The sequence below is a fragment of the Balaenoptera borealis genome (assembly GCF_965194805.1).
Source record: "Balaenoptera borealis genome assembly, chromosome: 16".
NCBI lineage: Eukaryota > Metazoa > Chordata > Mammalia > Artiodactyla > Balaenopteridae > Balaenoptera > Balaenoptera borealis.
In genome coordinates, this window is record NC_138872.1 from 1,707,640 (window position 1) to 1,733,860 (window position 26,221).

General features: G+C 62.9%; 2 protein-coding genes across 3 annotated transcripts in view; one reads left to right on the forward strand and one right to left on the reverse strand.

Annotated features, from left to right (window-relative positions):
- Positions 1 to 12,839, forward strand: part of LAMA5 (laminin subunit alpha 5) — a 52,947-nt gene extending 40,108 nt beyond the window's left edge. For both annotated transcript variants that reach the window (XM_082359787.1, XM_082359786.1), the window contains 39 exons: positions 60 to 173; positions 396 to 523; positions 741 to 821; positions 925 to 1,139; positions 1,573 to 1,673; positions 1,926 to 2,106; positions 2,191 to 2,340; positions 2,723 to 2,874; positions 2,950 to 3,060; positions 3,254 to 3,365; positions 3,853 to 4,023; positions 4,199 to 4,395; positions 4,552 to 4,668; positions 4,786 to 4,940; positions 5,233 to 5,374; positions 5,473 to 5,575; positions 6,190 to 6,300; positions 7,111 to 7,290; positions 7,388 to 7,536; positions 7,615 to 7,785; positions 7,885 to 8,021; positions 8,107 to 8,260; positions 8,424 to 8,557; positions 8,631 to 8,793; positions 8,865 to 8,987; positions 9,082 to 9,230; positions 9,318 to 9,450; positions 9,524 to 9,670; positions 9,774 to 9,904; positions 9,999 to 10,163; positions 10,250 to 10,388; positions 10,468 to 10,613; positions 10,698 to 10,890; positions 10,982 to 11,146; positions 11,251 to 11,413; positions 11,541 to 11,674; positions 11,748 to 11,841; positions 12,007 to 12,126; positions 12,286 to 12,839. In XM_082359787.1, coding sequence (XP_082215913.1) covers positions 60 to 173; positions 396 to 523; positions 741 to 821; positions 925 to 1,139; positions 1,573 to 1,673; positions 1,926 to 2,106; positions 2,191 to 2,340; positions 2,723 to 2,874; positions 2,950 to 3,060; positions 3,254 to 3,365; positions 3,853 to 4,023; positions 4,199 to 4,395; positions 4,552 to 4,668; positions 4,786 to 4,940; positions 5,233 to 5,374; positions 5,473 to 5,575; positions 6,190 to 6,300; positions 7,111 to 7,290; positions 7,388 to 7,536; positions 7,615 to 7,785; positions 7,885 to 8,021; positions 8,107 to 8,260; positions 8,424 to 8,557; positions 8,631 to 8,793; positions 8,865 to 8,987; positions 9,082 to 9,230; positions 9,318 to 9,450; positions 9,524 to 9,670; positions 9,774 to 9,904; positions 9,999 to 10,163; positions 10,250 to 10,388; positions 10,468 to 10,613; positions 10,698 to 10,890; positions 10,982 to 11,146; positions 11,251 to 11,413; positions 11,541 to 11,674; positions 11,748 to 11,841; positions 12,007 to 12,126; positions 12,286 to 12,416 — 5,562 coding nt within the window. In that variant the 3' untranslated portion in view covers positions 12,417 to 12,839. The remainder of the gene's footprint in view (positions 1 to 59; positions 174 to 395; positions 524 to 740; positions 822 to 924; positions 1,140 to 1,572; positions 1,674 to 1,925; positions 2,107 to 2,190; positions 2,341 to 2,722; positions 2,875 to 2,949; positions 3,061 to 3,253; positions 3,366 to 3,852; positions 4,024 to 4,198; positions 4,396 to 4,551; positions 4,669 to 4,785; positions 4,941 to 5,232; positions 5,375 to 5,472; positions 5,576 to 6,189; positions 6,301 to 7,110; positions 7,291 to 7,387; positions 7,537 to 7,614; positions 7,786 to 7,884; positions 8,022 to 8,106; positions 8,261 to 8,423; positions 8,558 to 8,630; positions 8,794 to 8,864; positions 8,988 to 9,081; positions 9,231 to 9,317; positions 9,451 to 9,523; positions 9,671 to 9,773; positions 9,905 to 9,998; positions 10,164 to 10,249; positions 10,389 to 10,467; positions 10,614 to 10,697; positions 10,891 to 10,981; positions 11,147 to 11,250; positions 11,414 to 11,540; positions 11,675 to 11,747; positions 11,842 to 12,006; positions 12,127 to 12,285) is intronic.
- Positions 12,840 to 13,128: 289 nt separating this feature from the next.
- Positions 13,129 to 19,214, reverse strand: ADRM1 (ADRM1 26S proteasome ubiquitin receptor). The gene is made up of 10 exons (XM_082359812.1): positions 19,077 to 19,214; positions 18,075 to 18,288; positions 17,234 to 17,350; positions 15,775 to 15,898; positions 15,377 to 15,463; positions 14,692 to 14,773; positions 14,228 to 14,460; positions 13,823 to 13,980; positions 13,574 to 13,676; positions 13,129 to 13,359 (listed from the first exon to the last, which is right to left on the reverse strand). The coding sequence occupies exons 2-10, from the start codon at positions 18,285 to 18,287 to the stop codon at positions 13,253 to 13,255; spliced, it is 1,224 nt and encodes a 407-aa protein (XP_082215938.1). The 5' UTR covers position 18,288; positions 19,077 to 19,214; the 3' UTR covers positions 13,129 to 13,252.
- Positions 19,215 to 26,221: the final 7,007 nt, after the last annotated feature.

Consider the following 26,221-nt stretch of genomic DNA (forward strand, 5'->3'; position numbering starts at 1 on the left):
CCCCCATACCAGGCTGGCCCCGCCTCCTTTCCTGACCACTGATGCCCACCCACCCCCAGGAATGTGCCCCTGGCTACTACCGGGACGTCAAAGGTCTCTTTTTGGGTCGCTGCGTCCCCTGTCAGTGCCACGGCCACTCAGACCGCTGCCTCCCTGGCTCGGGTGTCTGCGTGGTGAGTGGGGCCCCGCGGGGGAAGGCAGCCACCAGAGGCGCAGAGTAGGGAAGGCCGGGGGCCTTTGGTCAGTAGTTACGGGTACGCTGAGGTCTGGGGGAGGGGAGGTGCCCTGGGCAGGGCGCCCGCTGGCAGTGGGCAGAGTCCTGCAGGGTCGGGGTGGGGGAGCTGGCGGGAAGCGAGGCCTCCGCCGTCGGTGCTGATCTGTCCCCTCTGCCCCAGGGCTGCCAGCACAACACCGAGGGTGACCACTGCGAGCGCTGCCAGGCCGGCTTCGTGCGCGGTGGATCTGAGGACCCTGCGGCCCCCTGCATCAGCTGCCCTTGCCCCCTGGCTGTGCCTTCCAACAAGTAAGCTGGGCCAGCCCCTCCAGGGCCCCGACCCTTGACTGGTGGACAAAAGCCATTCAAGACCCGGAATGGAACACCACCGCCCCCACCTGGTTGGGTCAGCACTGCCCTCTGTGGCGGCCGGGGCATCCGGGGTGGGCCCCTGAGGAGGGGACCCCCCCTACCTGGTGCTCACCTGGAGCGCGCTGGGCTGTAACGGCCGCCTCCGTCTCTGCAGCTTCGCCACGGGCTGCATCCTGCGAGGTGGCCGCACCCAGTGTCTCTGCAAACCCGGCTACGCTGGGGCCTCCTGCGAGCGGTGAGCTGGGCGGGCGGGTGCCTGACTGGGGCGGGGTCTGCGTGCGTGGCCCCGGGGACGCTGCGTTGCCTGCCAGCACCAGCCACTGATCCCGCCCCGCCAGGTGTGCACCCGGCTTCTTTGGGAACCCCCTGGTGCTGGGCAGCTCGTGCCAGCCCTGCGACTGCAGCGGCAACGGCGACCCCAACATGCTCTTCAGCGACTGCGACCCCCTGACGGGCGCCTGCCGCGGCTGCCTGCGCCACACCACCGGGCCCCGCTGCGAGAGCTGCGCCCCCGGCTTCTATGGCAACGCCCTGCTGCCCGGCAACTGCACCCGTAGGCAGGGCGGGCGGGGCTGAGGGGCCTCTGGGTGTCCCCCCCGGAGCAGGCTGTGTCCCGGGCCGGGCCCAGCGTGGCCAGGGTGGACCCGACCAGGCCCCCAGGACTCACGGTCGGGCGACCCCACGGCCAGGCTGAGGGTCACGTGGGGACTCTGGCCTCTCCTGGGGGAGGGCGCCCCGCGAGGGCTCTGGCAGGTCCTCTGGCTGAGCCCAGGCTGCAGGGGAGGCGGGCCCGATGGGCCGGTGAGGCGGCTGCGTGGTCTGGACCTCGGTGGAGCAGGGAGGTGACGAAAAGCGAGGGTCTGGGGGCTTCGCTTGGGGCAGGATGGAGATGCATGTGGAGTAGGAGCCCAGCGAGGGCTTCCCAGGGCGGGAGGGAAGAGGCCAGGGTGGGGGTCGGGGCTACTGTCACAGCCACCCTTCTGCAGGGTGTGACTGCTCCCCGTGTGGGACGGAGGCCTGTGACCCCCACAGTGGGCATTGCCTGTGCAAAGCAGGTGTGAACGGTCAGCGCTGTGACCACTGTCAGGTAGAGCTGCCTGGATGGGGCGGGGCCTTGATTTTGTGGGTGGGGCCTCGGTGTGGGGGCGGGGCTTTGTGGTTGTAGGGGGGGCCTTGGTGTAGGGGTGGGGTTTGTGGCTGTAGGGGCGGGCTCGGAGCCAGAGGGATGGGGTATGGGTGTAAGGGCAGGACGTCGTGGCTGGAGGTGCAGGCTCTCAGGGCTGAAGGAAGCTGGGTCTTGAGAGCTGTGCAGAGCCCTGACTGTAGTTTGTGCCCCCAGGAAGGACACTTCGGCTTTGAGGGCTGCGGGGGCTGCCGCCCATGCGCCTGTGGACCAGCTGCCGAGGGCTCGGAGTGCCACCCCCAGAGTGGGCAGTGCCACTGCCGGCCAGGGACTGGGGGTCCCCAGTGCCGCGAGTGTGCCCCCGGCCACTGGGGGCTCCCTGAGCAGGGCTGCAGGCGTGAGTGCGGGCCGGTGGACACCTCGGGGCAGCGAGTACCCCAGGGCCCTCAGCCGGCCACTCACCCCACCCCTCCCACCCCAGGCTGCCAGTGCCAGGGCGGCCACTGTGACGTGCACACGGGCCACTGCACGTGCCCCCCGGGGCTCAGTGGGGAGCGCTGTGACACCTGCAGCCACCAGCACCAGGTGCCCATGGCAGGAGGGCCTGGGGGCCACGGCGTGCACTGCGAAGGTGTGTCCCTGCCCTCCCCACTGCCCCCAGCCGCCTGACCACACCCGGCTCCCCCGACCCTCCCGACGCCACCTGGGGTGGTGCCAGTCCCGGTCCTGTGCTGACTTGGTGACCCCGACGGTCACCTCCACTTCCAGATCAGTTCTCTGGTCCCAGCTCTCCTTCTCAATTTTCTGAGAGACCCCACGGCTGTCCTCCTGTTGACCCTGAGACCCCCACGCTGACCTCTGACACCCACTAACCTCGTCACCCTCAGCCCAGCTCAGTACCCCGTTCCATCTCCGTGACCCCTAGTGACCCGCTTCTAGCTCGCCGACCCCATGACTCCCCGGTGGCCTCAGGCCCACCCCTCACCCCACGCCCACCTGCCCCCTGCCCACAGTGTGTGACCACTGTGTGGTCCTGCTCCTGGACGACCTGGAGCGGGCCGGCGCTCTCCTCCCCGCCATCCGGGAGCAGCTGCGTGGCATCAATGCCAGCTCCGTGGTCTGGGCCCGGCTGCACAGGCTGAACGCCTCCATCGCCGACCTGCAGGTACTGCCCGGCCCGGCCCGGCGCCCCCCGCCTCCCCTTCCCAGGTCGCAGGCTCTCACCTTCCCCTCCCCGCAGAGCCAGCTCCGGAAACCCCCTGGCCCCCGTCATGAGACTGCACAGCAGCTGGAGGCGCTGGAACGACAGACCTCAAGCCTCGGGCAGGACGTGCGGCAGCTGGATGACCAGGCAGGCCCTCGGGGAGCCCTGCCCCAGAACCCACCCCCCGGAACGCTCCTCCTGCGGGAAAGCCCTTCCCCGGGACCTCGTCCTCTCAGCAGACCGCTCCCCAAGAGGCCTCTCTCCCCAGGCCCCAAACCATCCAGCGTCACCCCTGACCCTCAGCTCAGGCTCGAGGCCTGATGGGGTACTTCATCCACAGGCCACAGGGGCCCGAGCCCAGGCCGGCCAGCTTCTGGGCAGCACTGAGACCACACTGGGCCGGGCACAGACGCTGCTGGCAGCCGTCCGGGCTGTGGAGCGCGCCCTGAGCGGTAGGGGCTGGCCCACCTGGGCAGGGCGGGGAGAGTCAGAGCAAGGGGCCTGCCTCCAGGGGGCTCGGCCTTGAAGAACTGGCACGTTTGGATGTTTAGACAGGGAGATGGGCCTCAGCCGCGGAAACAGCGGGTCCGGGTTGGGAGGTGGGAGAGGCGGCCCATGTGGCCAGAGCGAGAGGGCAGGTGGGCCCCGTAAGACAGGCCAGTGCCCCCCCCACACAGGCTGAGCAGACGGCAGTGGTGGGGATACCGGGGTGGGGGGCGCCCTGGGAGGTGAGGGGGGGTGGGCGAGAGGGCCGGGCAGGCCTGCAAGTCGCAGCCTGGAGCCAGGAGCTCTGGGGGCCATCCAGGGCACGCCCGGTTACATGGCGGTTGTCTGAAGATGCTCGGCTGGGCGTTTCTGGCTCGGAAGCTAGTGGGCAGAGGTGTGCCCGGGCAGCAGGCCAGCCTGGGCCCTGACAGCCCGCTCCCCAAACCCACACAGCGCTCGAGTCCCAGACGGACCGCCTGTCACCAGCCAACGCCTCAGCCCTATCGGGTGAGCTGCTGCGCCGGACACTGGCCGAGGTGGAACGGCTGCTCCGGGAGATGCGGGCCCGTGACCTGGGCGTTCCGCGGGCAGCCGCTGAGGCCGAGCTGGGGGAGGCCCAGAGACGTGAGTGGTGTCAGCCCCGGTAGGGCGGAGACGGGAGGGGTGAGGACCCGGCTGGGGGCTCTGGGGCTGAGGTCAGCCTGGAGGGGCATCTCATCAGCTTGGGAGGGTGGGTGGGGACTGGGAGGCACCAGGAGCCACTGCCCAAGTGACCGTTCCTACGCGGGGTCTCGGCCAGTGCTGGCCCATGTGCAGGAGCAGCTGACCAGGCGCTGGGAGAGGAACCAGGCGCTGGTAGCACGCACCCGAGACCAGCTGGCCCAGCACGAGGCCGGACTCATGGACCTGCGGGAAGCCCTGAACAGGGCGGTGGGCACTACGCGGGAGGCGGAGGAGCTCAACAGCCGCAACCAGGAGCGGCTGGAGGAAGCCCTAGTAGGGAGCCTGCCCCGCCGGCCCCCCCCCAGCCCCGCCCCCTCCCCCTCCCCTTTCACCCTCATACTCATCATCCGCTACCCTGTCACCCCACCCCTTTATTTTCCTGCCTCATCCTTGTTCTGTCACCTCCTCCTCACTCCCCATCGTCTCCAGCAACGGAAACAGGAGCTGTTGCGGGACAACGCCACTCTGGGGGCCACTCTACAGGCCGCCAGAGACACCCTGGTCCAGCTCTCTGAGCTTCTGCGCAGCATGGACCAGGCCAAGGAGGTGAGCAGCACCCCCTCCCAAAGGGCTGCACGCTGGGCGCGGGCAGGCACTCCCAGACCAGGTGGGGGTGATTAGGGGACGGGGACGAGGGTCCCACCTAAGCCCACCCGCCCCCAGGAGTACGAGCGCCTTGCTGCCAGCCTGGACGGGGCCCGGACGCCACTGCTCGAGAAGATGCGGGCCTTCTCCCCCGCGAGCAGCAAGGTGGACCTGGTGGAGGCCGCCGAGGCCCACGCGTGGCAGCTGGACCAGCTGGCGCTCAACCTTTCCAGGTGCGGGGCCCAAAGAGGGTGCCCAGGGCGGGGTGGGCGGCAGCCAGGGCCTGGAGGTGGCAGAGCTGGTCTGGGAGGGCTCTTAGAAGGAGAGGCCATTGTCCCTGCAGGGGCCGGGCGGAAGTCTGGGCCCAGGTTGGCAGGAGGGAGCAGGAGAGGCACACAGGGCGGTGCAAGGCCGGGCGTCTAGAGCCGCCGGGCAGGCCATCCCGGCAGCCAGGCAGGCGGAGGCCCGTGAGGTGGGCGGACCCCCCCACCCCCACCCTTGGATCCTCCCCGCTTCCCCTCACAGCATCATCCAGGGAGTCAACCAGGACCGCTTCATCCAGCGGGCCGTCGAGGCCGCCAACGCCTACAGCAGCATTCTGCAAGCCGTGCGGGCCGCCGAGGGTGCCGCCGGCCAGGCGCAGCAGCAGGCGAGCCGTACATGGGCGGTGAGGCCCTGACGCCCCCCACAGCCCCGGCAGGAGCCCCTGTTCCCTTGCAGCTCCACCGGGCAGGTGTGAACTGCGTCCTGCTCCTGTGTCTGCAGGTGGTCGTGCAGCGGGGCCTGGCGCCCCGAGCCCGGGAGCTGCTGGCTGACAGCAGTGCCCTGGAGGAGGCCGTCCTTGGGGAGCAGCGGAGGCTGGGCCTCGGTGAGTGCCGGGTCCAGCTGGGTGTCCGGGCTCTGTGGGGACCCTCACCCTCCGGCCATGTGGGTCGTCACCGTGTGAGTCAGGGTCGCGGCTGCCCTCTGTGGGAATTTTCCCCACTGCTGAGCAAGTCCGTCCCTGGGAGCTCTGCAAAGGCCCGCCACCCACCCTGGCTTCGTGACAGGCCCCCAGGACGTGGAAGGGCCTTGGAAGGGGACGTGGGGACCGGCTGACGGTTTTCCTGCTGTCCTGGCTGGGGGCCGTGTGTGTGCCAGGCCGTCGCGGAGGAGCAGGTGGGGAGCGGGGAGTGGGGTGCGCCCTCTGCCGCTGGCACCTAAGGGCACTGGTGGCCTTGAGCAACGGCTCGGCTTTTCTGAGCCTCCATTATTTCACCTGTAAAATGGGAATCATTGCCTTGGCTGTGGGCCCAGGAGGCTGCCCCAAGACTTGGGTGCCAGTGCCACCCCCTGAGCCGAGGGCCCTCGTGTCCAGATGTCTCCATCTGACTGTGTGTGTGTGAGCCTTAATCCTCCCTGGTCAGGAGGGAGGACTGAAATGGGCTGCACCTGTACCCTGGGGGCGGGGGCTCCTCGGGACTGAGGCTGCCTGCCCCGCAGCGTGGGCCACCCTCCAGGGCACCGGGACCCAGCTCCGCGATGCCCGGGCCAGGAAGGAACAGCTGGCGGCCCGAGTCCGGGAGGTGCAGGCCATGCTGGCTATGGACACAGGTAGGGTGGGTCTCCTTCCTGCCCCCGCCCTCACTGCTTGTCCCCAGAGCTGAAGAGACACCTGCCCGGATAGACATCAGCCAGCCTGTCCCGTAGGCTCTGATGGGGGACATGTTCACACTTGCACCGTCCAGAGCGGTGGCCGGGGCAGCTGAGGGGGGCCCCTGTGTGGGCAGCTCCAACCCTGGGGACCCTCCCCAGCCCTGGGGATCCGCTTCTGGTCAGAGACAGACGCCAAACGAACGTAGCCCCGGGCAGCAAGTGAAAACTGGAAGGGGCAGGGAGCGCGCGGAGAGAGGTGGCGCGGGGCAGGCGGGAGTGTGCGGCAGGGACCGTGGGGCATCTGGGGGAGGGGGGAGGTGGAGGCAGCAGCAGAGGCCAGAGTGGCTGGAGCTGAGGGCTCAGGGGCCAGGGGGGCGGGAGGGCTCAGGGCAGAGGAGGGATCCCTGCCGACTCGAGAGTCGACCTTCCCTACAAGCCTGGGTTGGGGCCACGGGGACTCTGGGAAGGGGGGGCGCTCGGGAGAGATGGTGTTGGCGGGGGTGGGGGGTGGCCATGGGGAGGCGGGACTGAGCCGACACTGGGTGACCCAGCTGTGGCGAGAGAGGCTGGCACAGGAGGGGCCGCCTGGGAGAGGACGGAAGGTGCGTTTCCACCGCCCTGAGGCTCTCATGAGATCGGGGACGGGAGTGACATCCCTGTTGCTGGTCTTGGCAGGGGGGTCTTAGTGGTCTCCCCAGATGGGGATGAGGCCCCCCGATGGTCCTCGCTTGCCCCCCGCTGAGCCTGCATGCACACTGCTCGCCGCAGACGAGACAAGCAAGAAGATTGCCCACGCCAAGGCCGTGGTCACCGAAGCCCAGGACACGGCCGCCCACGTGCACTCCCGGCTTCAAGACATGCAGAAAAACGTGGAGCGGTGGCAGGGCCAGTATAAGGGGCTGCAGAGCCAGGACCTGGACCGGGTGGTGCTCGACGCAGGCCGCTCAGGTGGGCCCTGGCGCGCGGTGCCCTGACAGAGGGCAGGGCCGCGGTGGGGAGGCCACGGGCTCAGGGCTGCCTCCCCCCATCCGCTCCCCCGCTGCAGTGTCCACCCTGGAGAAGACGCTGCCGCAGCTGCTGGCCAAGCTGAGCCTCCTGCAGAACCGTGGGACGCACAACGCCAGCCTGGCCCTATCGGCCAGCATCGGCCGCGTGCGGGAGCTCATTGCCCAGGCCCGGGGTGCTGCCAATAAGGTGGGTGCGAGTGCCAGGGCCAGGTGGGCGTCTGAGAGACCAGGAGGCAGACGCTGATGGGCTGTGCATCCCCCACAGGTCAAGGTGCCCATGAAGTTCAACGGGAGCTCAGGGGTGCAGCTGCGCACCCCTCGGGACCTCGCCAGCCTCGTCTCTTACACGGCCCTCAAGTTCTACCTGCAGAGCCCGGAGCCGGCACCCGGCCAGGTCGCCGGGGACCAGTTCGTGCTGTACATGGGCAGCCGGCAGGTAGCGGGCGGGCTCGGTGGGCTGGGTGGAGCCGGGCGCCAGGTCGGAGCGGGCGGCCCACACCGGGTCCCTGTCCCCCTGAGTCTCCTGCCACTACAGGCCACCGGCGACTACATGGGTGTGGCTCTGCGTGGCCAGAAGGTGCACTGGGTGTACCGCCTCGGGGAGGCGGGCCCCACGGCCCTCAGCATTGACGAGGACATCGGTGAACAGTTCGCAGCCGTCAGCATTGACAGGTGGGAGGCACGGCCCCCATGGTGCTCCCCCCCCTGCCGGGCGTGGCCGCGTGTCCACACCTCCCTCTCTTATCTCTGCCCTCAGGACCCTCCAGTTTGGCCATATGTCTGTCACAGTGGAGAATCAGATGGTCCAAGAGACCAAGGGTGATACGGAGGCCCCTGGGGCCGAAGGGCTGCTCAGTGTGCAGCCTGATGACTTTGTCTTCTACGTGGGAGGCTACCCTGGCAACTTCACGGTGAGCCCGGTGCGGCCTGGGTGCGCGGCCACCCTGCCCTGCACCCCTGTCCGAGGAAGTCCTGCTCAGGGTCTGGCTTCAGTCCGTCGCGCTGTAGCCCGAGTTCCTCCCCTTGGGTCTGTCCTGGGCGGGGAGGCTCCCTGACCGTGCGCTGTGCCCGCAGCCCCCCGAACCCCTGCGCTTTCCCGGCTACCGGGGCTGCATCGAGCTGGACACGCTGAACGAGGAGGTGGTCAGTCTCTACAACTTCGAGAAGACCTTCCAGCTGGACACAGCCGTGGATAAGCCTTGTGCCCGGTATGTGCAGCCTGAGCCCCCCTCACCCCGACTCAGCCCACCCTCGGCTGACCCTGCCCGCTCTGACCTGCAGCTCCAAGTCGACCGGGGACCCCTGGCTCACGGACGGCTCCTACCTGGACGGCTCCGGCTTCGCCCGCATCAGCGTGGAGAGCCAGCTCAGCAACACCAAGCGCTTCGACCAGGAGCTGCGGCTTGTGTCCTACAGCGGCATCATCTTCTTCATGCGGCACCAGGCACGTCCTCCGTCCTCACGGCCCGGCCCGCCAGCCCGCCCGGCCCACGCTGACCCTCCCCTCCCCCCCAGGACCAGTTCCTGTGCCTGGCCGTGCGGGAGGGCAGTCTCGTGTTCCTCTACGACTTCGGCGCGGGCCTGAAGGAGGCCGACCCACTGCAGCGCCCGCCGCCTCTGACCACGACCAGCAAGGCGGTAGGGCTGGGCTCGGGGTGGGGGCCCGGCGTGGGAAGGGGCAGGGGGGTCGCAGCTCGCCCTGAAGGTACCAGCCCGCGCTGGCGCTTCCCAGATCCAGGTGTTCCTGCTGGGGGGCAGCCGGAAGCGCGTGCTGGTGCGCGTGGAGAGGACCACGGTGTTCAGTGTGGAGCAGGGCCACGCGCTGGAGCTGGCCGGTGCCTACTATCTGGGGGGCGTGCCAGCCCCCCAGCTGCCCCCGAGGTGAGCCCCGGCCCCGGCGGGCGGGCGCGGTGGGCAGGGCCCGGGGGAGGCCGCCCCTGACGCTCGTCCCGCGGACCGTCCCCGCAGCCTGCGGCGGCTCTTCCCCTCCGGAGGCTCGGTGCGCGGCTGCATCAAGGGCATCAAAGCTCTGGGCAAGTACGTGGATCTCAAGAGGCTGAACACGACGGGCATCAGCTCCGGCTGCACCGCCGACCTGCTGGTGAGCCCCCTCCCTCCCCCAGCTGCGCGCCCTCTCCGGCCACCGCGGGCCCTCACGGTCGCCTTGCCCGCAGGTGGGACGGGCCATGACTTTCCATGGCCACGGCTATCTGCGCCTGGCGCTCCCCAGCAATGCCGTGCCCGTCACGGGCAACGTCCACTCCGGCTTCGGCTTCCGCAGCAGCCAGGACAGCGCTCTGCTCTTCCACCGAGAGTCCCCGGTGCGTCCACCCGCCCCCTCTGGGGCAGCAGAGCGGGGCTGGTGGCCCGAGGGAGGGAGTCTGGGCCCCCGGCCTGGCCCGCTGACCCAGCCACTGTCCCCAGATCGGGCCATGCGAGGTGTCCCTGCAGCAGGGCCACGTGACCCTCCGGCTTGCAGGGACTGAGGTGAAAACGCGACGGGGCTTTGCCGATGGGGCCCCCCATTATGTCACTTTCTACAGCAACACCACGGGGTGAGTCTGGCTTACCTGGCCTCTCCAGGGAGGGGGCGCAGTAGAGCCGGGGGGCCAGGGGGCAGGGTGGGGAAAACACTGCTCTCCCCGCCAGGGTCTGGCTCTATGTGGACGATCAGCTTCAGGAGATGAAGTCCCACCTGGAGCCGTGGTCCCAGCTTCAGCGTGAGGGGTCGAGTCAGCTCTTCCTGGGGGGCTTGCCCAAGTCCGACGCCCTCCGTAACTTCAGCGGCTGCATCAGCAACGTATTCGTGCTGCGGTGAGCTGAGTGGGCCTCGGGAGGGCTGGCGACGACCCGCTGGCCCGGCCCAGCACTGACCCGCGTGTACCCCCTGCCCTCCGCAGGCACCTGGGGCCGCAGCGCGTGCTTGACCTGCAGCAGAACCTGGAGGGCGTCAACGTGAGCTCAGGCTGCGTCCCGGCCCCTCACACCCAGGCCCCAGAGCAGAGCCCGCGAGGACTGCGGGCCACGGTGTCTCGCAAGGTGGGGGCGTGGGGCTGGGGTAGGCAGAAGGTGGCCTCCATGCATTCCTGCATTCCCTCATCCCCATCCGACCCCCCAGGCCTCCCGCCGCAGCCGGCAGCCCGCCCAGGACGCTTCCTGCTCGCCAGTCTCGCCCCTCAGGGCCGTACGAGACGCCTACCAGTTTGGGGGTCCCCTGTCCAGTTACCTGGAGTTTGCACACATCCCGCCCCCCACCAGTGACTGGTAAGGCCAGGGGCGGCGGTGGGGAGAGGGGGCGGCTGGGGGGAGGGGGGCAGCCCGAGGCTGATGCGCCCACCTGGCTTCCAGGTCGCAGCTTTCCATGCTCATCCGCCCGCATGCCCCCCGAGGGCTCCTGCTCCTCGCTGCCCCGCTGACGGCCAGCAGCCCTTCCCTAGCCCTCTTCCTGAGCCACGGACGCTTTGTCGCTCAGACCGAAGGCCCTGGGCCCCAGCTCCGAGTCCAGAGCCGCCAGCGTTCACGGACTGGCCGGTGGCATACAGTGAGGGGCTGGGGAGAGGGGACGCAGGGGCGGGGCGGGGCGGGGCGGTGGCCCTGGGAGCTCCCATCCTGATGTGCCTTCCCACTCCCAGGTGTCTGTGCGTTGGGAGAAGACTCGGATCCAGCTGGTGACGGACGGGGTCTGGGCCCAGAGCCAGGAGGGGCCGGGCCAGCGGCACCAGGGGGAGGAGGGCCCCCGGCCACACACTCTCTTCGTGGGGGGCCTCCCTGCTGGTGGCCACAGCCCGCAGCTCCCGGTGAGAACCACCTCGCCCCAGCTTCCCACCCCTGCCGCTGGACACTCTCCGCCCTCCTCAGCACCCCAGGGACCTGACCCAAGTCACCCCCTGTGCCCACACAGGTGGCCATCAGGCGCTCCGGGTTCAGCGGTTGTGTGAAGAGACTGAGGTTGGACGGGCAGCTCCTGGGGGCTCCCACCCGGGTGGTGGGGGCCACACCCTGCTTCTCAGGTCCCCTGGAGAAGGGCCTGTTCTTTGCAGGCAGCGGAGGAGCCATCACTCTAGGTCTGTCCCCTGCTGGCGTCCCCCAATCCCCTACGTGCCTGGGCTGGGGTGGGAGCGATGCCCAGAACGGGGTGGGGGGGGTGGCCTGGGGCCGAGGCCTTCCTTCTCTCACGGCCCCTCCCTGCAGACACCCTGGGGGCCACACTGCCTGACCTGGGCCTGGAGCTGGAGGTGCGGCCCCAGACAGCCACCGGCCTCGTCTTCCACTTGGGTCGGGGCCTGGCGCCCCCCTACCTGCAGCTGCGGGTGCTGGGGAGGCAGGTAAGCAGGTTGGGCCGCAGCCTCAGGGCGAGATTGGGGTTGGTGGGGCCCTCCTGACCCCCTGCCGCCCCAGGTCCTGCTGCGGGCAGACGATGGTTCGGGCGAGTTCTCCACGCTGGTGACGCTCCCCGAGGCACTGTGTGACGGGCGGTGGCACGGCCTAGCAGGTCAGCTGGGCCCTCCTGACCCCACCCCCGCCGGGGGCAGCTGCAGACCCCTGGGGTGGGGGGGCGGGCAGGGACTCAAAAGCGGGAGCAAAGGGGCAAAGGGCCCCTGGCCCTGTGGCTGGTGAGGGCCCCCCGGCCCGGCCACAAGGAACCTGTGCCCGGCAGTGACCAAAGGCGGGAACAGGCTGCGGCTGGAGGTGGACCTGCAGAGCAACCACACCCTGGGCCCCGCGCCGGCCGCCTCGGCTGACGCCCCGGTGCCGCTGCACCTCGGGGGCCTGCCTGGTGAGTGTGGCCGCGGCCTGGGGGCAGGGGGAGGGAGGAAGGCTGCCCCTGGGGACCAGGCACCGGGGTCACCCTGCTTTCCAGCCCAGCGGGGAGACCGAGGCCTGGTGGGATGCCGGCCTCCGCTCCGACCCGTCTCCCTCCCTCCCCCACCCCCAGATCCCTGGACGCGGCCTCCCGCCTACCGCGGCTGCATGCGGAACCTGGTGGTGAACCAGGCCCTGGTCTCCTGGCCCCGCGCTGCGGGCGTGCAGGGGGCAGTGGGGGCCGGCGGCTGCCCAGCCACGTAGCACAGCTGCCCCTCTGGGACCCCAGCCACCAGCTGCAGCAGCCAGGAGAGAGGGTCTTCAGAGCCCCCAGGCCCGGAGCCCCCAGGCAGGCCGCCCCATCGGGCAGGGTCCTGCCCCCGGAACCCCCAGCCCCTCCACACAACTTGCTGACAACACCGCCCTCGGCCGACTTTTTAGATCAAGTTTGTGTATGTTTGTTTATGTAGACTCCAGATTCTCCGGGCGATGAGTCTTATTTCTGGGAATGGTTTAAGTTATGTCTGACTTTCTAAGGGAAAGGGTAAAACACTGCAAAATGGGGGTTTTATACTTTTTATCTTTCAGTTTAATTATGAAATTTCCCTTCCACCAATTTTTAATGGGAGATCTGTAAGTCATTCGTCCCTGCTTCTTGAAACAAAAATTAAAGTCACTTCTGTGTAACCGAGTGTCGACTTTAACTGGAGGAAAAGCAAAGCAGTCCAGTGGGTCTGGAGGCCCGAGGCGAGCAGGGCACTCACTCACGTGGGGAGACCCTCCCTCAGCACGGCTGTCCCTCAAAGTCAGTCAGTCAGTCAGAACCGGGACCTGGAGGGGCTTCCCACACCAGCTCCCGTCTGGCTGATGGCTGACGGCTGACTGACTGATTGACTGACTGACTGATGATTGATAGGGGGACGGACGGGGCTGTCGCACCCCACCCCGGGCACGCAGACAGACCAGAGTTGGCAGATAAAAGAAAAGACTTTTATTGATTAGCAAGTTGGGACAGAGGGGAGTGGGGTGCGATCACTAACGCCGCTACCGAGGCCGCACGAGCTGGAACGCCGCCCTTCCGACAGCGGCGACCGAACCTCTTAATCTAAGCTCATGTCCTCCTCCTCCTCTTTCTTGCCCTTGCCGTCGCCCTCCTGCTGCTCGGGGCTGGCACTGTTCTGCATGGCTTTGGCAAAGGCTTCCACGTCTAAAACGAAGTGAAAAGCACGAGGTGACCTTCCTAGACCCTGGCTTGGCCCTGCTGACTGGGGGGCTGGGAGGTGAAAACCAGATGGAGGCCAGGGCCAGCGGGACAAGCCACCTCGTGCTCCACAAATGGGGAAGGCCTTTGCTTTCAAATGCAAGGAGAAAAACCACCTCTGCCTCAACGGTGGCAGAGAGGCGGAGGGGCAAGTACTTACCGCCCTTGTTGGCGGCCTCCACGGCCTCTGCGGGCAGCCCAAACTGGCACATGAGGGGGCCCAGCTGCCCCGAGGCCAAGGCCGCGCTGAACATGCCCAGGGCCTGCAGGGAAGAGCCAGGCGCCTGAGTCCATGCAGACAACTGGGGGAGCCGCAGGGGCAGGGGCGCTCAGCGCTGGGGGACCGTGCTGCAGTGGGCAGTGTCCCCCACTCCGAGCGCACAGCGGGGCGCCCGGGCCACGCGTCTACCTGCTGGAACTGGGGCGAGGTCAGCGTGTTCTGGATCTCCTCCGCGGTCTGCGGCAGCGACTCCCCGGACGGCAGGTAGGGCAGCAGGCGCTCCTGGACATCCGCGTTGGCAAGGATGGGGGCCATGATCTCGGGCGTCAGCACGCTGGCCAGGTCCACTAGGGCACAAGCAGGCGGCCATCAGCGGCTGGGGGCCAGCCCAGATGCCCACTCAGGAGGACAGTGACAGACTCCAAGCTGCAGAACTGCCGGGCGTGGCGAGGTGAGGTGAGGAAGAGGTGACACGTGCAGGGCAGCAGCTCAGCCCGGGGACATGCTTGGGCCCGTGCCTTGGAAAGCCAGCGGGCGGGCAGGGGGCAGCAGGCACCTTCACCCCCCAGCCTGGAGCCGAGGAGCACGTGTTACCTTGCTGGCCGCCTCCTGGCCCGGCCGGCACGTTCATAGTGGCTAGAATGCTCTGGAGGTCGCTCAGCTGGATGGGCTGGGTTGGGCTGGCTGCCGTGCCGGTTCCATTACCTGAACTGGGCGCGGGGCTCGGGCTGGTCGTTGAGGCAGCTGCTGGAGCGGAGGGGGCTGGGGTGGCGCGGGTGGAAGAGGTGGTGGAGGACGGGGTGACCGCTGCCGACTGGCTCCGGGAGCTGGGAAGAGCGAGGCCAGCACTGCAGCGGCTACGCGCCCACCAAGGCGCCACAACGCGTCGGTCCTGCCCCAGACATCCTCGTGCTGCCAGGACCCCAGGAAGAGCCTGAACCACGAAAAAGGATGGCCCCTCCCCAGATGCCTATTTTGTCCTTCGGCACCTCCTACGTCCGGCCCCCGTGAAGGAGGGGACACTCGGCCACGCCAGAGTGCGCGGGCGTGAGGCTCACCTGGACGAAGAGCTGCTGGCTGGAGGCCCTCCGCTCCCCAGTAAGCTGGCCAGGCCCGGCCCCGTCAGCGCCCCCAGGCCACCTACCAGGAGCAAGGAGACGCAGCTCAGACACCACGCCCAGACGGAGAGCCCTGCACCCCCGCCAAAGAGCAGAAAGGCCCCGCACTAAAGCCAGCGGGCGAGCAGGGGAGGTGGTGACCACAGCGGGCCTGCGGGGGCCCAGGAGCAGCGACTACTCAGGTGCGTCCTGGCCGCTGAACCTGCTAAATCAGATCAATTCTCCATCCCGTGACCCTACTAACGCACCTGGGTTCAAGGTAACATGGAGTTCAAATCCCGTACAAAGTAACCAGCGTTTCCGAAGTGTCCCAGAAACACAACCCGAGCCCGACAGGAGCTGGCAGCAGGCAGGCCAACCCAGGAGACCAGGGCCCCGAGCACGCGTCCTCGGGCCCGGCACCTCAGCCAGCCGTGCTCCCCTGAGGTACGGAACTGGCTCCTCCCCGGGGGCCGTGGAAGGCCTTGCCCACCCAGCTCCCAGGTCAAACCCTAAGGCAAACCAGCCCCCTCCCCAGGGAGGCCAGGGCACAGAACATTCCCAGGCGTCGCTCAGAACCGATCAGAAGCTGCAAGTTGCCCCACTGCTAACAGAGGCTCCCGCGGGCCCTCCCTCGGCCCCTTACCCAGCCCTCCGAGGCCGGCGGGTCCGATGAGCTGCATGAGCTGGCTGTGGCTCATGTTCCCCAGCAGGCTCTGCAGGCCGCCCTCGCCTGGAAGACAGGAGGCGCTCAGGCCCGGGCCTCCAGCCGTGCGCACGCCCGCCGCCACGCTCCAGGCGCCGGCCCCCGTCTCGGCTGCCCCGGACTGTGCGGCGAGCGTCCCCCGACACGAGCCAGCGCAGCAGGGCTCGTACACCGCTTCACCACGTGGAGATGGGAGCACCGAGGGGGAACTGCCGAGAGGAGCTTCTAACCTGGACACCTCTACGTCCGTTTAAAAGCCACCGGCCCGCACCACCAGGGATCCACGCGGGCGGAAACCTACTCTGCCCTCACCGCACATCCGGGAAGGTGACCATTACCGCCCAGCGCAGACAGCTCGTGGCCTCCGCTCCCACTCGCCCCCAGGGCTCCGGGCATCGGCGGGTTGTTCAGATACTCGTTGACCTTCCGGCAGTGCTCCTCGTCCTGGTCCGTCTTGGGCTCCTGTGGGGAGGACACGGCAGCAGGCGCAGCTGAGCGGCCCACCCAGCAACAACCATGCTGACGAGGGGCCTGAGGCCCGGAGACGTGGCCACCCGTCCGCGGTCACAGCAAGGAGAGGCCCCGGCGGGGTGCACGGGGGCAGCAGCCCGATGTGCCCGCTGGGGCTGTGCTAACACCCGTTTTACAGGTGGGGAGACGAAAGCACTAGGAGCGCTCAGCACAGGGCAATGCCCTGACCCTCCAGACGCGGTCCTTTCCGCGACGCTCTAGAACCGCAAATCCTTCAACACGTGTCCTGCCATGAAATAACCCTGCTACCACGCCGCTGTCCACCGGCCAGCCCGTGGCCCTCCAGGGTTAGCTGGGCACTGACTACGGGCACCTGGGTGTGGGCAGGGGGGCATCAGGCAGCACCACCCTGCGGGCACCCCCAGAGCTGCAAGACGAAGCACCCACGACTCACTTCTCCAAGAGTCACCGAGTGTGTGTGCAGGGGGCCTGCAGGGTCACGGGTGGGGGCGGGGGAGGCACACAGACACAGCCCTACGCTCAGGGCAGAGGGGAGCAGAAGATGCAGTGGGTGGTGTGAGTCTGACAACTTTTCTCGGCGAAACTGTGGAGAAACAAGCTCTACACCAGCGACTGGCAAACCACGACCCCATCTGTGTTTGCAAATAAAGTTTTACTGGAACATGGCTGCGCCCATCCATTTCCTTCCTGCCCAGGGCCACCGTCACATGACTTCAGCAGGCGCGACACAGCCCATCCAGCCCACAAAGAGGAAAACCTTTCCTGCCCTGTTCTAGAAGGTGCTGGCGGGAGGGCAGCAGTTCAACCTCTGTCAAAACTACAAACGCAGGTGCATACCCACTGCACGAGCAAGTCCACTTCCAGTGGGTACGAGGACGGCCTGGTGCACTGCCACCCAGAGACCCCCAGAGCACACCACGGGAGAAGAGGCAGGACAGGGACACCACACGGGCTCACCCCTGCTTTTGGTCCAGGCTGCTCATGACCCTGGAGGGAGGGGCCACTGGGAGACGAGCAAACCACAGGCAGAGACAGGACCCAGCCCGGACATCACTCCTGGCGGTCAGCCAGGGAATTCCATCCTCGAAAGGGCACCCAAAGCCCAGCTACAAGTGTCCGGACTCTGGCGGAGCCTGTCCCCAGTGCCCCGCACCACAAGGCGATACACTGGAATCCTTAGGTTCCATGGCAAGCGAGGTCAGCACCAGCTGGTCTGTGAAAGCGAATTCTACCATCCGGTGAACAAGCTTCTAACCTAATTTTATGACAGGAAGAAAAGACAAAATGCAAACAAAACCTACTTACCTGCATCCAAAAGAAGAGCCGTTTGGACCCTGCCTTGAACTTGAGCACGTAGACCCTCCCGCTGGGGCACTGAGGCACGCGCTTGAACTCACAGTCGTCGGGGAAGATGATCAAATCCTACAGAGAGCAGCAAACGAGCAGAGTCAGCTCCACGAAAACAGCACTGCAGAGCCCCAGAACCTCCAGGAAAACAGGCTGGCCCCTGTGCCTAAGTGCGTGCGGGTGGGGGGAGAGGACACGGGACACAGACGGCAGCAAGTCGCCAAGCCCGTCACCAGCAGGGTCTCTGCAGGGCAGACAAACGAGGACCTGAGGCACCGTACGAAGGTCATGAGGGCCAGGAGAGGGGCTCGGTGCTGAACAGGGAAGGAGGGCTTCTGGCGCCTGAAGGATTTTTAGCAGAGACGTTTTGGGAGCAACATTCCAAGATGAATTAAAAAGTCAACTCTGACCTGCTCTCGAACCTAACGAGAAACGATTTAGTCTGCAGAACAAAGAACGCTAAATAAGATGACTGCTAAAGAAAGCTTTCTGGAGGGCTGTAATAAAGGTTAGGATTTTTACATGGTTTCTCCAATTCTAGGCACCTAATTTTCAGTTTTAAACATACATACACAGACGGGAGAAATCTATATAATCATTGAGACCAGGAAGCCCCACAGGCAAAAGAAAACAGCTGATGAGGGCACTAAACTAATGGATCCACGCATCCCACCAACACACTCCAAAGTGTGAACAGCTGCTCTGTGCCCAGAGCATGGTGCCCTCCTGTAAGAACCACGCTGTCCTGACGACCCGGACGGGAGTCCTTAGGACGAGGTTCAGGCTCCCAGACACTTACGTCTTCCACGTTCCCCGATGTCCTGTCTTTCCAGCAAAAGTGAATGAGGGAGTCATCCGTCTGCTGAATGTACACAAGCCCTTTCCGTTTATCTGGGGTGACCGTAGTTCCTTTCAATGACATTTTTCCGGCCCGAAACTCCACCAAATACTTGTTGGAAGACCCACGGGAGCCTGGCACCAGGCTTGGAAACAGAGCGCCTGAAGTCGTCATCCTGAAAGAGGGACCAGCATGCAGGGCCGGTCACTACCGTGGACCTCCTAACTACGGTCGCTACCGTAGCACCTCCAGATGCTACGCTGGAACTGGAACGGGCAGAGGGAAAGGGCCTCTCTCTGAAGCCCAGGCTGTCCCCTGCTGGGAGCAAGGGGACAGGCCTCAGCCGCCCAACAGCTGCTGCCGAACTCCTCCTGGGGTGGACCGACCCCACGGTACCTGAGCCCGTGGAGCCAGGTCCCCAGCTTCTCGTGGTCCTCAAACAACGAAATTTACCTCTGCAGCTAGACCCCATCACAGCGGGAGACCCTCGCCAACACCACCTTCCGTACTTTTTAAATAAACTGTCCTTTAACCTGCGGCTCCGAAAGATTTAAAACCTCTAGCTGGGCAGGCACACCACTAACACACCGAATGGGAGACCACACTTGGGCCTAAACCTAGTTTCCATCGGACACACCGCCGGTAAACTGCAGCGCAGCCGGCTCGCTCCCTTCGGAGAGAAAACCCGAGCACCTGGGGAAACGCAGACCCGCGGCCGGCCGACCCGCTCCCACCCGCAGGCCCCACCGCCCGACGCCCTCGGCTACGGCCGCGGCAGGCCCGGGGCGGCGGCTGAGCTGCCCGAGAGTCAGGCCCCTAGAACGCCCGCCCGCGCTCGGCCCCCGACCCGGTCCCCAGCCTCTCCGGCCCCCGCCGACCCGGCACCCGCCCGGGGGCCGCCGAAGGCACAGGCCCCGCCCCTGGCCGCCTCCGTAACCGTCCCCGCCCCCGGCGACCCCGCACCTGGGCCGCGCCGAGACTCAGCAGAGAGGCGCCGTCACGGATTGCTCTTCCTCCTCGGCGCCTGCCGGGCCCCGCCGGAAGCCCCCGCTTGCCCCGCCCCACCTACCGCTCTCGCCGCCGATTGGGCCCCTTCCGGTGAGGGACGGGCGCTGGCCCGCGGGCGATTGGCGAGGGTGGCCGCCCATCGCGCCGCCAGACCCGCCCCCGTGCCGGCGGCTCTCTTCCGGCGGAAGCGCGGGCCGGCAGCGTGCGGGCCAGAGCGGCCTCTATTGTTGCTGTGTCATAGGGGCGCGGCGGCGGCCCCTGGCGGCGGCGCCGGGAACGGCGAGGCGGGCGCGGGCCGAGCGGTGGGCATTGGACCCGGGACCCCGGGACCGCGGGACTGGCCGAGCGGGGGCACCTGCGGGGAGCGGGGCGGGGTCTCTCAGTTTCGCGTCCCGGGGGGAAGGTGACCGACTGCAGTCCCGGACGCTGCCGCGTGGGCCCAGCGCCCTCCGGACGAGCGGTGGTCTCGTGGGGGCGCGTGCGGCGCACAACGCGGGGCTTAGGCAGTGGTCCGGCCCCGCGCCCCCAGACCCCGCTCAGTAACTGCCCCCCATCCTCCCCGGGTCCTGGGGGTCCCCCAGACCCCCTATAACGGTGACGACATGGCTGCCCCCCTATCGTCCCCTGGGCCCTGGGGGGGGTCCCCCAGCCCTCCCCCACAGAAGTGATGACATTACTGCCCTCCATCCTCCCCAGACCCACCTATAACAGCGCCGTCGCGGCTGCCCGCTCATTCTCTGTCTGATGTGTGCAGTCAGAACAGAGTGAAGGCAGCTGCCCTCCACAAACCTGGACTAGATAAATGTAAGGCACTGCCCTCCCACTGCTTTTGTTTTCCCCATCATTTACATCTCTGTACATTTCTGCAGAGCAGAACACACACACCTGGAGCAATGTGCCCTCCCAGCCCCACACTGACAGTGACATGTGACTCCCTGCTCCAGGAGTGCCTGATTTACTATCAATCTGTGTGTACGTAAAATTTGTTTTTAAGCTTTTTATGAAAGGTATAAAAGTGAAAAGTATTCTTTTATGCAACATTGTTTTTTTTATTCATGTTGACACATGTAGCTCTAACCCATCCATTTTAACTCCTGTATGATATTCTGATGGATGGAATACCACAAGTTCTGTATCCATTGTTTTGTGATCTAAAGATTCACTAATTTTTTTTTTTTAATTAATAGCTACTTTATTTATTTATTTATTTATTTATTTATTTATTTATTTAGCTGTGTTGGGTCTTTGTTTCGTGCGAGGGCTTTCTCTAGCTGTGGCAAGTGGGGGCCACTCTTCATCGCGGTGCGCGGGCCTCTCACTATCGCGGCCTCTCTTGTTGCGGAGCACAGGCTCCAGACGCGCAGGCTCAGCAGTTGTGGCTCACGGGCCCAGTTGCTCCGCGGCATGTGAGATCTTCCCAGACCAGGGCACGAACCCGTGTCCCCTGCATTAGCAGGCAGACTCCCAACCACTGCGCCACCAGGGAAGCCCTAATTTTTTTTTTGTTACAGAAAATCGAGCTGTTTTTCATTTTAAAATATTACTTGTGTTAATAAGAAATGCGTTTGTTATTTTTAAATTAGTTAATACTTATTTTAAAATGTCTAATGTGGTAAATATCCACAGATAAAACCCACATAACACAAAAGTTCTGTGGGGTTCTTGATAATTTTTGAGAATCTAGAGGATTCCAGAGACCAAAGCGGTGGGAACGGTGAGCGTGAAGCAATTCTGTGACCTGTGACCACGGTCACCACCCCCGCAGCAATACCGTCCTGGGCCTTGTGAAACCAGGCAAGAAAACAGTAAGAAAACCAATCTGGCTTCCCTGAGAAGGGGCCAGCAGGCAGGTGTCACTTGTCCAAAGTCTTGAAAAGTTAAAAAGCTGCCACCAGAGGCCACAGGGAAGCCAACCTTCCAGAACCTGGAGATGGTGCTTACCTTCCGGGCAGTGACCTCAGAGGGGCCCCAAATGCACATCTCCTCTCCCCGAGCCAAGGGAGCCTGTGCCCTGGGAGGGCTCAAAAAACAAAGCTTTATACACTTTCACTAGTTTCTGTGAAAAATCTACAGTAAGGAAACAAGCTACAGGTAGACGGGCATCATGGGGGCCAGTCCGAGCGCCCACCCCAGCGTGGGCTCTGTGAACCCAGCCTGTCTCCCTGAGCCTCAGCGCCTCCCTCAGGTGAAAGGCAGGGGGTGCAGTGACTGCGGACACAGGGGTGGCAACAAGGAAGCTGGCAAGGACGCGCCCAAACGTCTCATAAGGAAGGTGTACAGGTGGCCTGACATGCAGGAAAGGGTGGTGGATGGCATTATTCATAAGGAAAACGCAAATTAAAACACACCTATTAGAATGGCTAAAAAAAAAAAAGGAAAAAGAAAATTGACAATCCTAAGTGCTGTGGAGTCTTTGGTGTTGGAAATACAAAATGGCACGCGGCCACTCGAGAAAACAGTTTGGCAGGTGCTTTTGTTGTTGTTGTGTTCTTTGTTTAACAATAGATTTTCTTTTTTAGAGCAATTGTAGGTTCACACCAAAACTGAGCAGAGAGTATAGCGTTGCCACACAACCCCACAGGCCTCCTCACCATCCACATGCCCACCAGAGCGGTGTGTTTGCTACAATCCATGCTCCTACGTGGACACCTCATGTCCCCAAGGGTCCCGAGTTTACATCAGGGTTCATGCTTCGTCTTGAATCCACGGGTCACACAAATGCTTGGTGACGTATGTCCATTATCGCATCCTACAGGGCATCTTCCCTACCCGGAAAATCCTCTGTGCTCTGCTTTGTCCTTCCCTCCCTCTTCCGTAACCCCTGGCGACCACCGAGTTTTTTTTTTCCCATTTGTTTTTATTGTGGTAAAATAACACATAACAGAAAATTTACCATCCTAATCATCTTTCAATGTACAGTTCAGTGGTAGTAAATACATTCATGGTGCTGTGAAGCCATCACCACCATCCATCTTCAGACTTTTCATTTTGTAAAACTGAAACTGTCTGCATTAGACACTGACTCCCCACCCGCTCTGTCCCCGACCCCAGCACCATTCTACCTTCTGTCCCTACGAATCTGACTACCCTCAGTACCTCCTATATATGAAATTGCACCGTACTTGTCTTTTTGTGACTAGCTTTTTTCACTTAGCATAATATCCTCGAGTTTTATCTGTGCTGTAGCACGTCAGAATTTCCTTCCTTTTTAAGGCTGAATAATCTTCCGCTGTATGTACGTCTACCCCACATTTTGCTTATCCATTCATCAGTGCATGGATGCTTGGGTTGTTTCCACGGTTCAGCTATTGTGAATAATGCTGCTATGAACATGACCGAACAAATATTGCTTCAAGGCTCTACTTTCAATTTTGGGGGGCAAATACTCAGAAATAGAATTGCTGGATCATATGGTAATTCTATTGTTAATTTTTTGAGGAACCGCCATACTGTTTGCCACAGTGGCTGTATCATTTTATTCCTACGAACAGTGCACAAGGGTTCCTGTTTCTCCACATCCTTGCCAAAACTTGTTTTCTGGATTTTTTGGTTTTTTTTTTTTTTTTAATACTAGCCATCCTAATGGGTATGAGGTGGTGTCTCGTTGTAGCTTTGATTTTCATTTCTCTGATGATTAATGACGTTGAGCATGTTTTCACATGCTTATTGGCCATTGGTATATCTTCTTTGGAAAAATGTTTATTCAAGTCCTTTGCCTATTTTTGAATCAGGTTTTCTTTGTTGTTGTTATTGAGTTTTAGGAGTTCTCTGTATATTCTAGATATTAATCTGCTATCAGATGTTTGATTTGCAAATATTTTCTCCCATTGCCTTTTTACTCTGATGCTAGTGTCTGATGCACAAAATGTGTTTAAATTTTCATGAAGTCCAACTTGTCTATTTTTTTTTTCTCTTGTTGCCTGTGCCTTCGGTGTTATATCCAAGAAATAACTGCCAAGTCCAAATTTGTGAACTCTGTGCTCTATATTTTCTTCTAAGAGTTTTATTGTTTAGGTCTCACATTTAGATCTTTGATCCCTTCTGAGTTAAGTTTTGTATATGGTGTGAGGTCAGGATCAATTCTGTTCTTTGGCATGTAAATATCCAGTTTTCCCAACACCATTTGTTGAAAAGACAGTCCTTTCCCACTTGAACCTTGCCATTAAACTATATATGTTGATTGTGACGATGGTTACGAGATGGTATGAATCTGTCAACTGCACACAAGGATGAGTTTCACTGTATGTCAAGGTTTGAATTCCACGTCCTCTACTTACCTGCTCTGAAACCTCAGGCAAGCCCACCTTCCTGCGCCTCCCCTTCCTCCTCGATGGGTCAGACTGGATGGTAATTGTGGAGATTAAGCACCCAGGGCACCAGGCCCGGGCTCTGGCAGGGCTGATGCTCTGTGGTCCCCACAGTCGGACACCATGGCCATGGTGGAGCCCCACATCTATGCAGCTGGGCATTCCCAGGACATTAAAGTCGTGTGGACAGTCTGTCCCTCTGCCAGGAGCCACCGTGGCTACTGGGATCACCACCTCCTCTCAGCTCACCCTCCTGCGAAGCGCACAGCTGCTGGGCACCTAGGGCAGCAGGTCGGGCACAGGGACCTCTGAGTCAAGCGAACACTGTGTTCTGGGCATTCCGTTGCTTCCAGCAACAGGCTCCAATCCCCAGGAGGGAAGAGAGTCCATCAGAGCTCCTCGCTGCCCAGAGAACCAGACCCCTTCATCCGTCTCATGTGCCCCTGAGCCCTCTCTTCGCTGTAACAAGCAGTTTTCTGAAACAATCCGTTAACTGGGCCAGTCCTACAGAACACACAGGCCGAACGTCTGACGCCTGGTCTCAAGGACACATCCACAGCTGATTTGCAGTCCTTTCCAGAGAGGCCAGAGCAGCAGACAGTGAAAAATTGTTCAGTACAAAACAAATGTCAACTACCACCCATTTGCAAAGAATCTCTATTCAGGGCTAGGGTTTAACATTTATCTCCACAGATCTGTCCGGTCCTCCCAAAAAATCTGAGAATGGTTGATTCTGTTTATATAGAGGAATACTGACAGTTATTACATATTATAAAATTATAAAAATAAATCCATTTCACTACGTGTTTTCTTGCCTGACGTTTTCGTGCTGCACGGATAGAACAGTGTTCGTGGGACAATGGAGGAAGGACCCTGTCTGTGCGTTGTCACCCTCTGCAGAGACCAAGCAGCCCTTCACCAGATGTTTGGCCCAGGGTGGTCGGTTCACAAAGACGGAATGGAGCAGTGCATCCAGCTGAGGGCTGACGGTCCAGGAAACACGTACCAAGAAATACCAAAATGGCATTTTCACTTTGCGAAGAAACCGACACTGAGAACGTACAAGATAGGCCCAAAGATGACGTGTATTGAGAGAAACACCACTTGATGTCCTGCAGGTTTGGTGACAGGCCCTTTTATCAGGGGACCCCAATCTTCGCACCCACTTTGGACATAGGAAGATCCTTTGGAAGATGAAGCCAGGACCAGCAGGAACTCTCTGTTGACTGAACTCTCCTGCAGGGCCGATAGCTCCACACAGGACGCAAGGCTTCACCAAGCAGCCCCTTCCCCTTCTAGCGTGCAAGGGTCGACAGGAGGAGGGCTATTCTCGCTTCTGATTTTTGGAAGCTTATTAGCATTTTAAACGATGTCTTCATTTCATTGTTCTTGGTGGATACGTGAGACTTGCCAAACCTGTAAATCCCCAGCTCCGCGGGGAGCACTTTTTCCCAGGAGCAGGTGTCCTGAGAGGCAGCTTCTTGCTGGGGCGACCCGGAGGGCTGGCTGGCTCGCGGGAGACGCCCGGCCCTTCTCTCATCCTGTTCTGATTTCCTGGCCTCAGGTCCTGACGAGGACCCAGCAAGCAGATGGCAACGCCTCCAGCCGGACAGCTCCACGCTCACTGGCACAAGTGGCCGGCAGCATCGGCCCGGGCGCCCAGAGGCCGTCGGCGCTGTACTGGGTTCTTCTCCCCGTGTTTCGGGAAGATCCTTCCACGAGCCCAAGCATCATCCTTGGGTACAGAGTATGACAGGGAGACCGTGGCCAAGAGAATCATCGGAGCTGGTCCTCAGGGGCCCTGCCTGGGGCCACTGCCGGCTTCCGTTTCCTTGCGGAGGCTGTGCCGCTGCCCTGTGAAGACCCGTGAGCCTGTAAAGGAGCAGAGGTCCGCCTGGCACCTTCGTTTCACCCCTTCCAGAGCCACCATGCTATATCCTGGAGGGTCCTGGCTTTCACGGCAGCCCGGAGTGGCCGAACGCGGTGATGCCCGTGAGGGCCGGGGCCTGCTTCTCCGATGCCTTCTCACGACCGGGGCCCGCAGCTGGCCGGCCAGTGCTGGGGATGCCCTGACCCTTGACCCCGCCGGGGAGAGAAGCACCACTCCTGGGACGGACCTGGGTGGCACAGCGACCCAGACACGACCGTCGGTCGCCCACAGCGGGCGGCCTGTTAAATCAGGCCAGCACCGGCGTGCACAGGACAGTTCTCTCGTCCATGAAACATACTCTGAGACGTCAGCCCGGCAAACTCTCCAGTGGCTCTCAGTAAACGTGCACTGAATCGATGGACATGTGACTGGCTCCTACCTTCAAGGGGGAGCAAAATCAAAATGCGAAGTTCTTCGGGTAAAGCGTGCTCTACTTTTCATCCCACAAGGACGTTCTGCGTTACAAGACGGCTCCAAAAAGCACCCGGGCCCTACCTCAAAGCCACCGTCGCAAACTGGGGGCCAACAACAAGGCCACGACTTTCCACACGGGCCAAACACATCGGTCGTGGGAGGTCATCCTTTGAAAAGCAAACTCCACTGAAAAGCTCTTTACTAGAGAGAAACACCCAACATCCCAGTGTGTCACGGCGGCCAAGTTGAGGGGGCAGCTCTGGTGGGTGTTAGCATCTGTGGACACAGGGGTTAAAGGATCGTAACGGCCATGCTTTGAGGTCATCGGCCATCCTGCCCTTTCTCCTTTGACTCTTGAATCGGGTGCGAAGGAAGCGACTACTGGGGCCACGTGGAATCTGACCTCAGGGAGGACCTAGAGATGCAAACCTTACGGTAAATTACTGGAG

What these genes read in the sequence shown, in the direction of transcription:
- ADRM1 (XM_082359812.1), bottom strand. Translation starts at nt 18,287, where the DNA reads ATGACGACTTCAGGCGCTCTGTTTCCAAGCCTGGTGCCAGGCTCCCGT. An exon ending in GCCAGCAGCTCTTCGTCCAG is followed by an intron (nt 14,461 to 14,691) that starts GTGAGCCTCACG and finishes CGCTCTTCCCAG; the next exon opens with CTCCCGGAGCCAGTCGGCAG. An exon ending in GCCAGGAGGCGGCCAGCAAG is followed by an intron (nt 13,981 to 14,227) that starts GTAACACGTGCT and finishes CTTGTGCCCTAG; the next exon opens with TGGACCTGGCCAGCGTGCTG.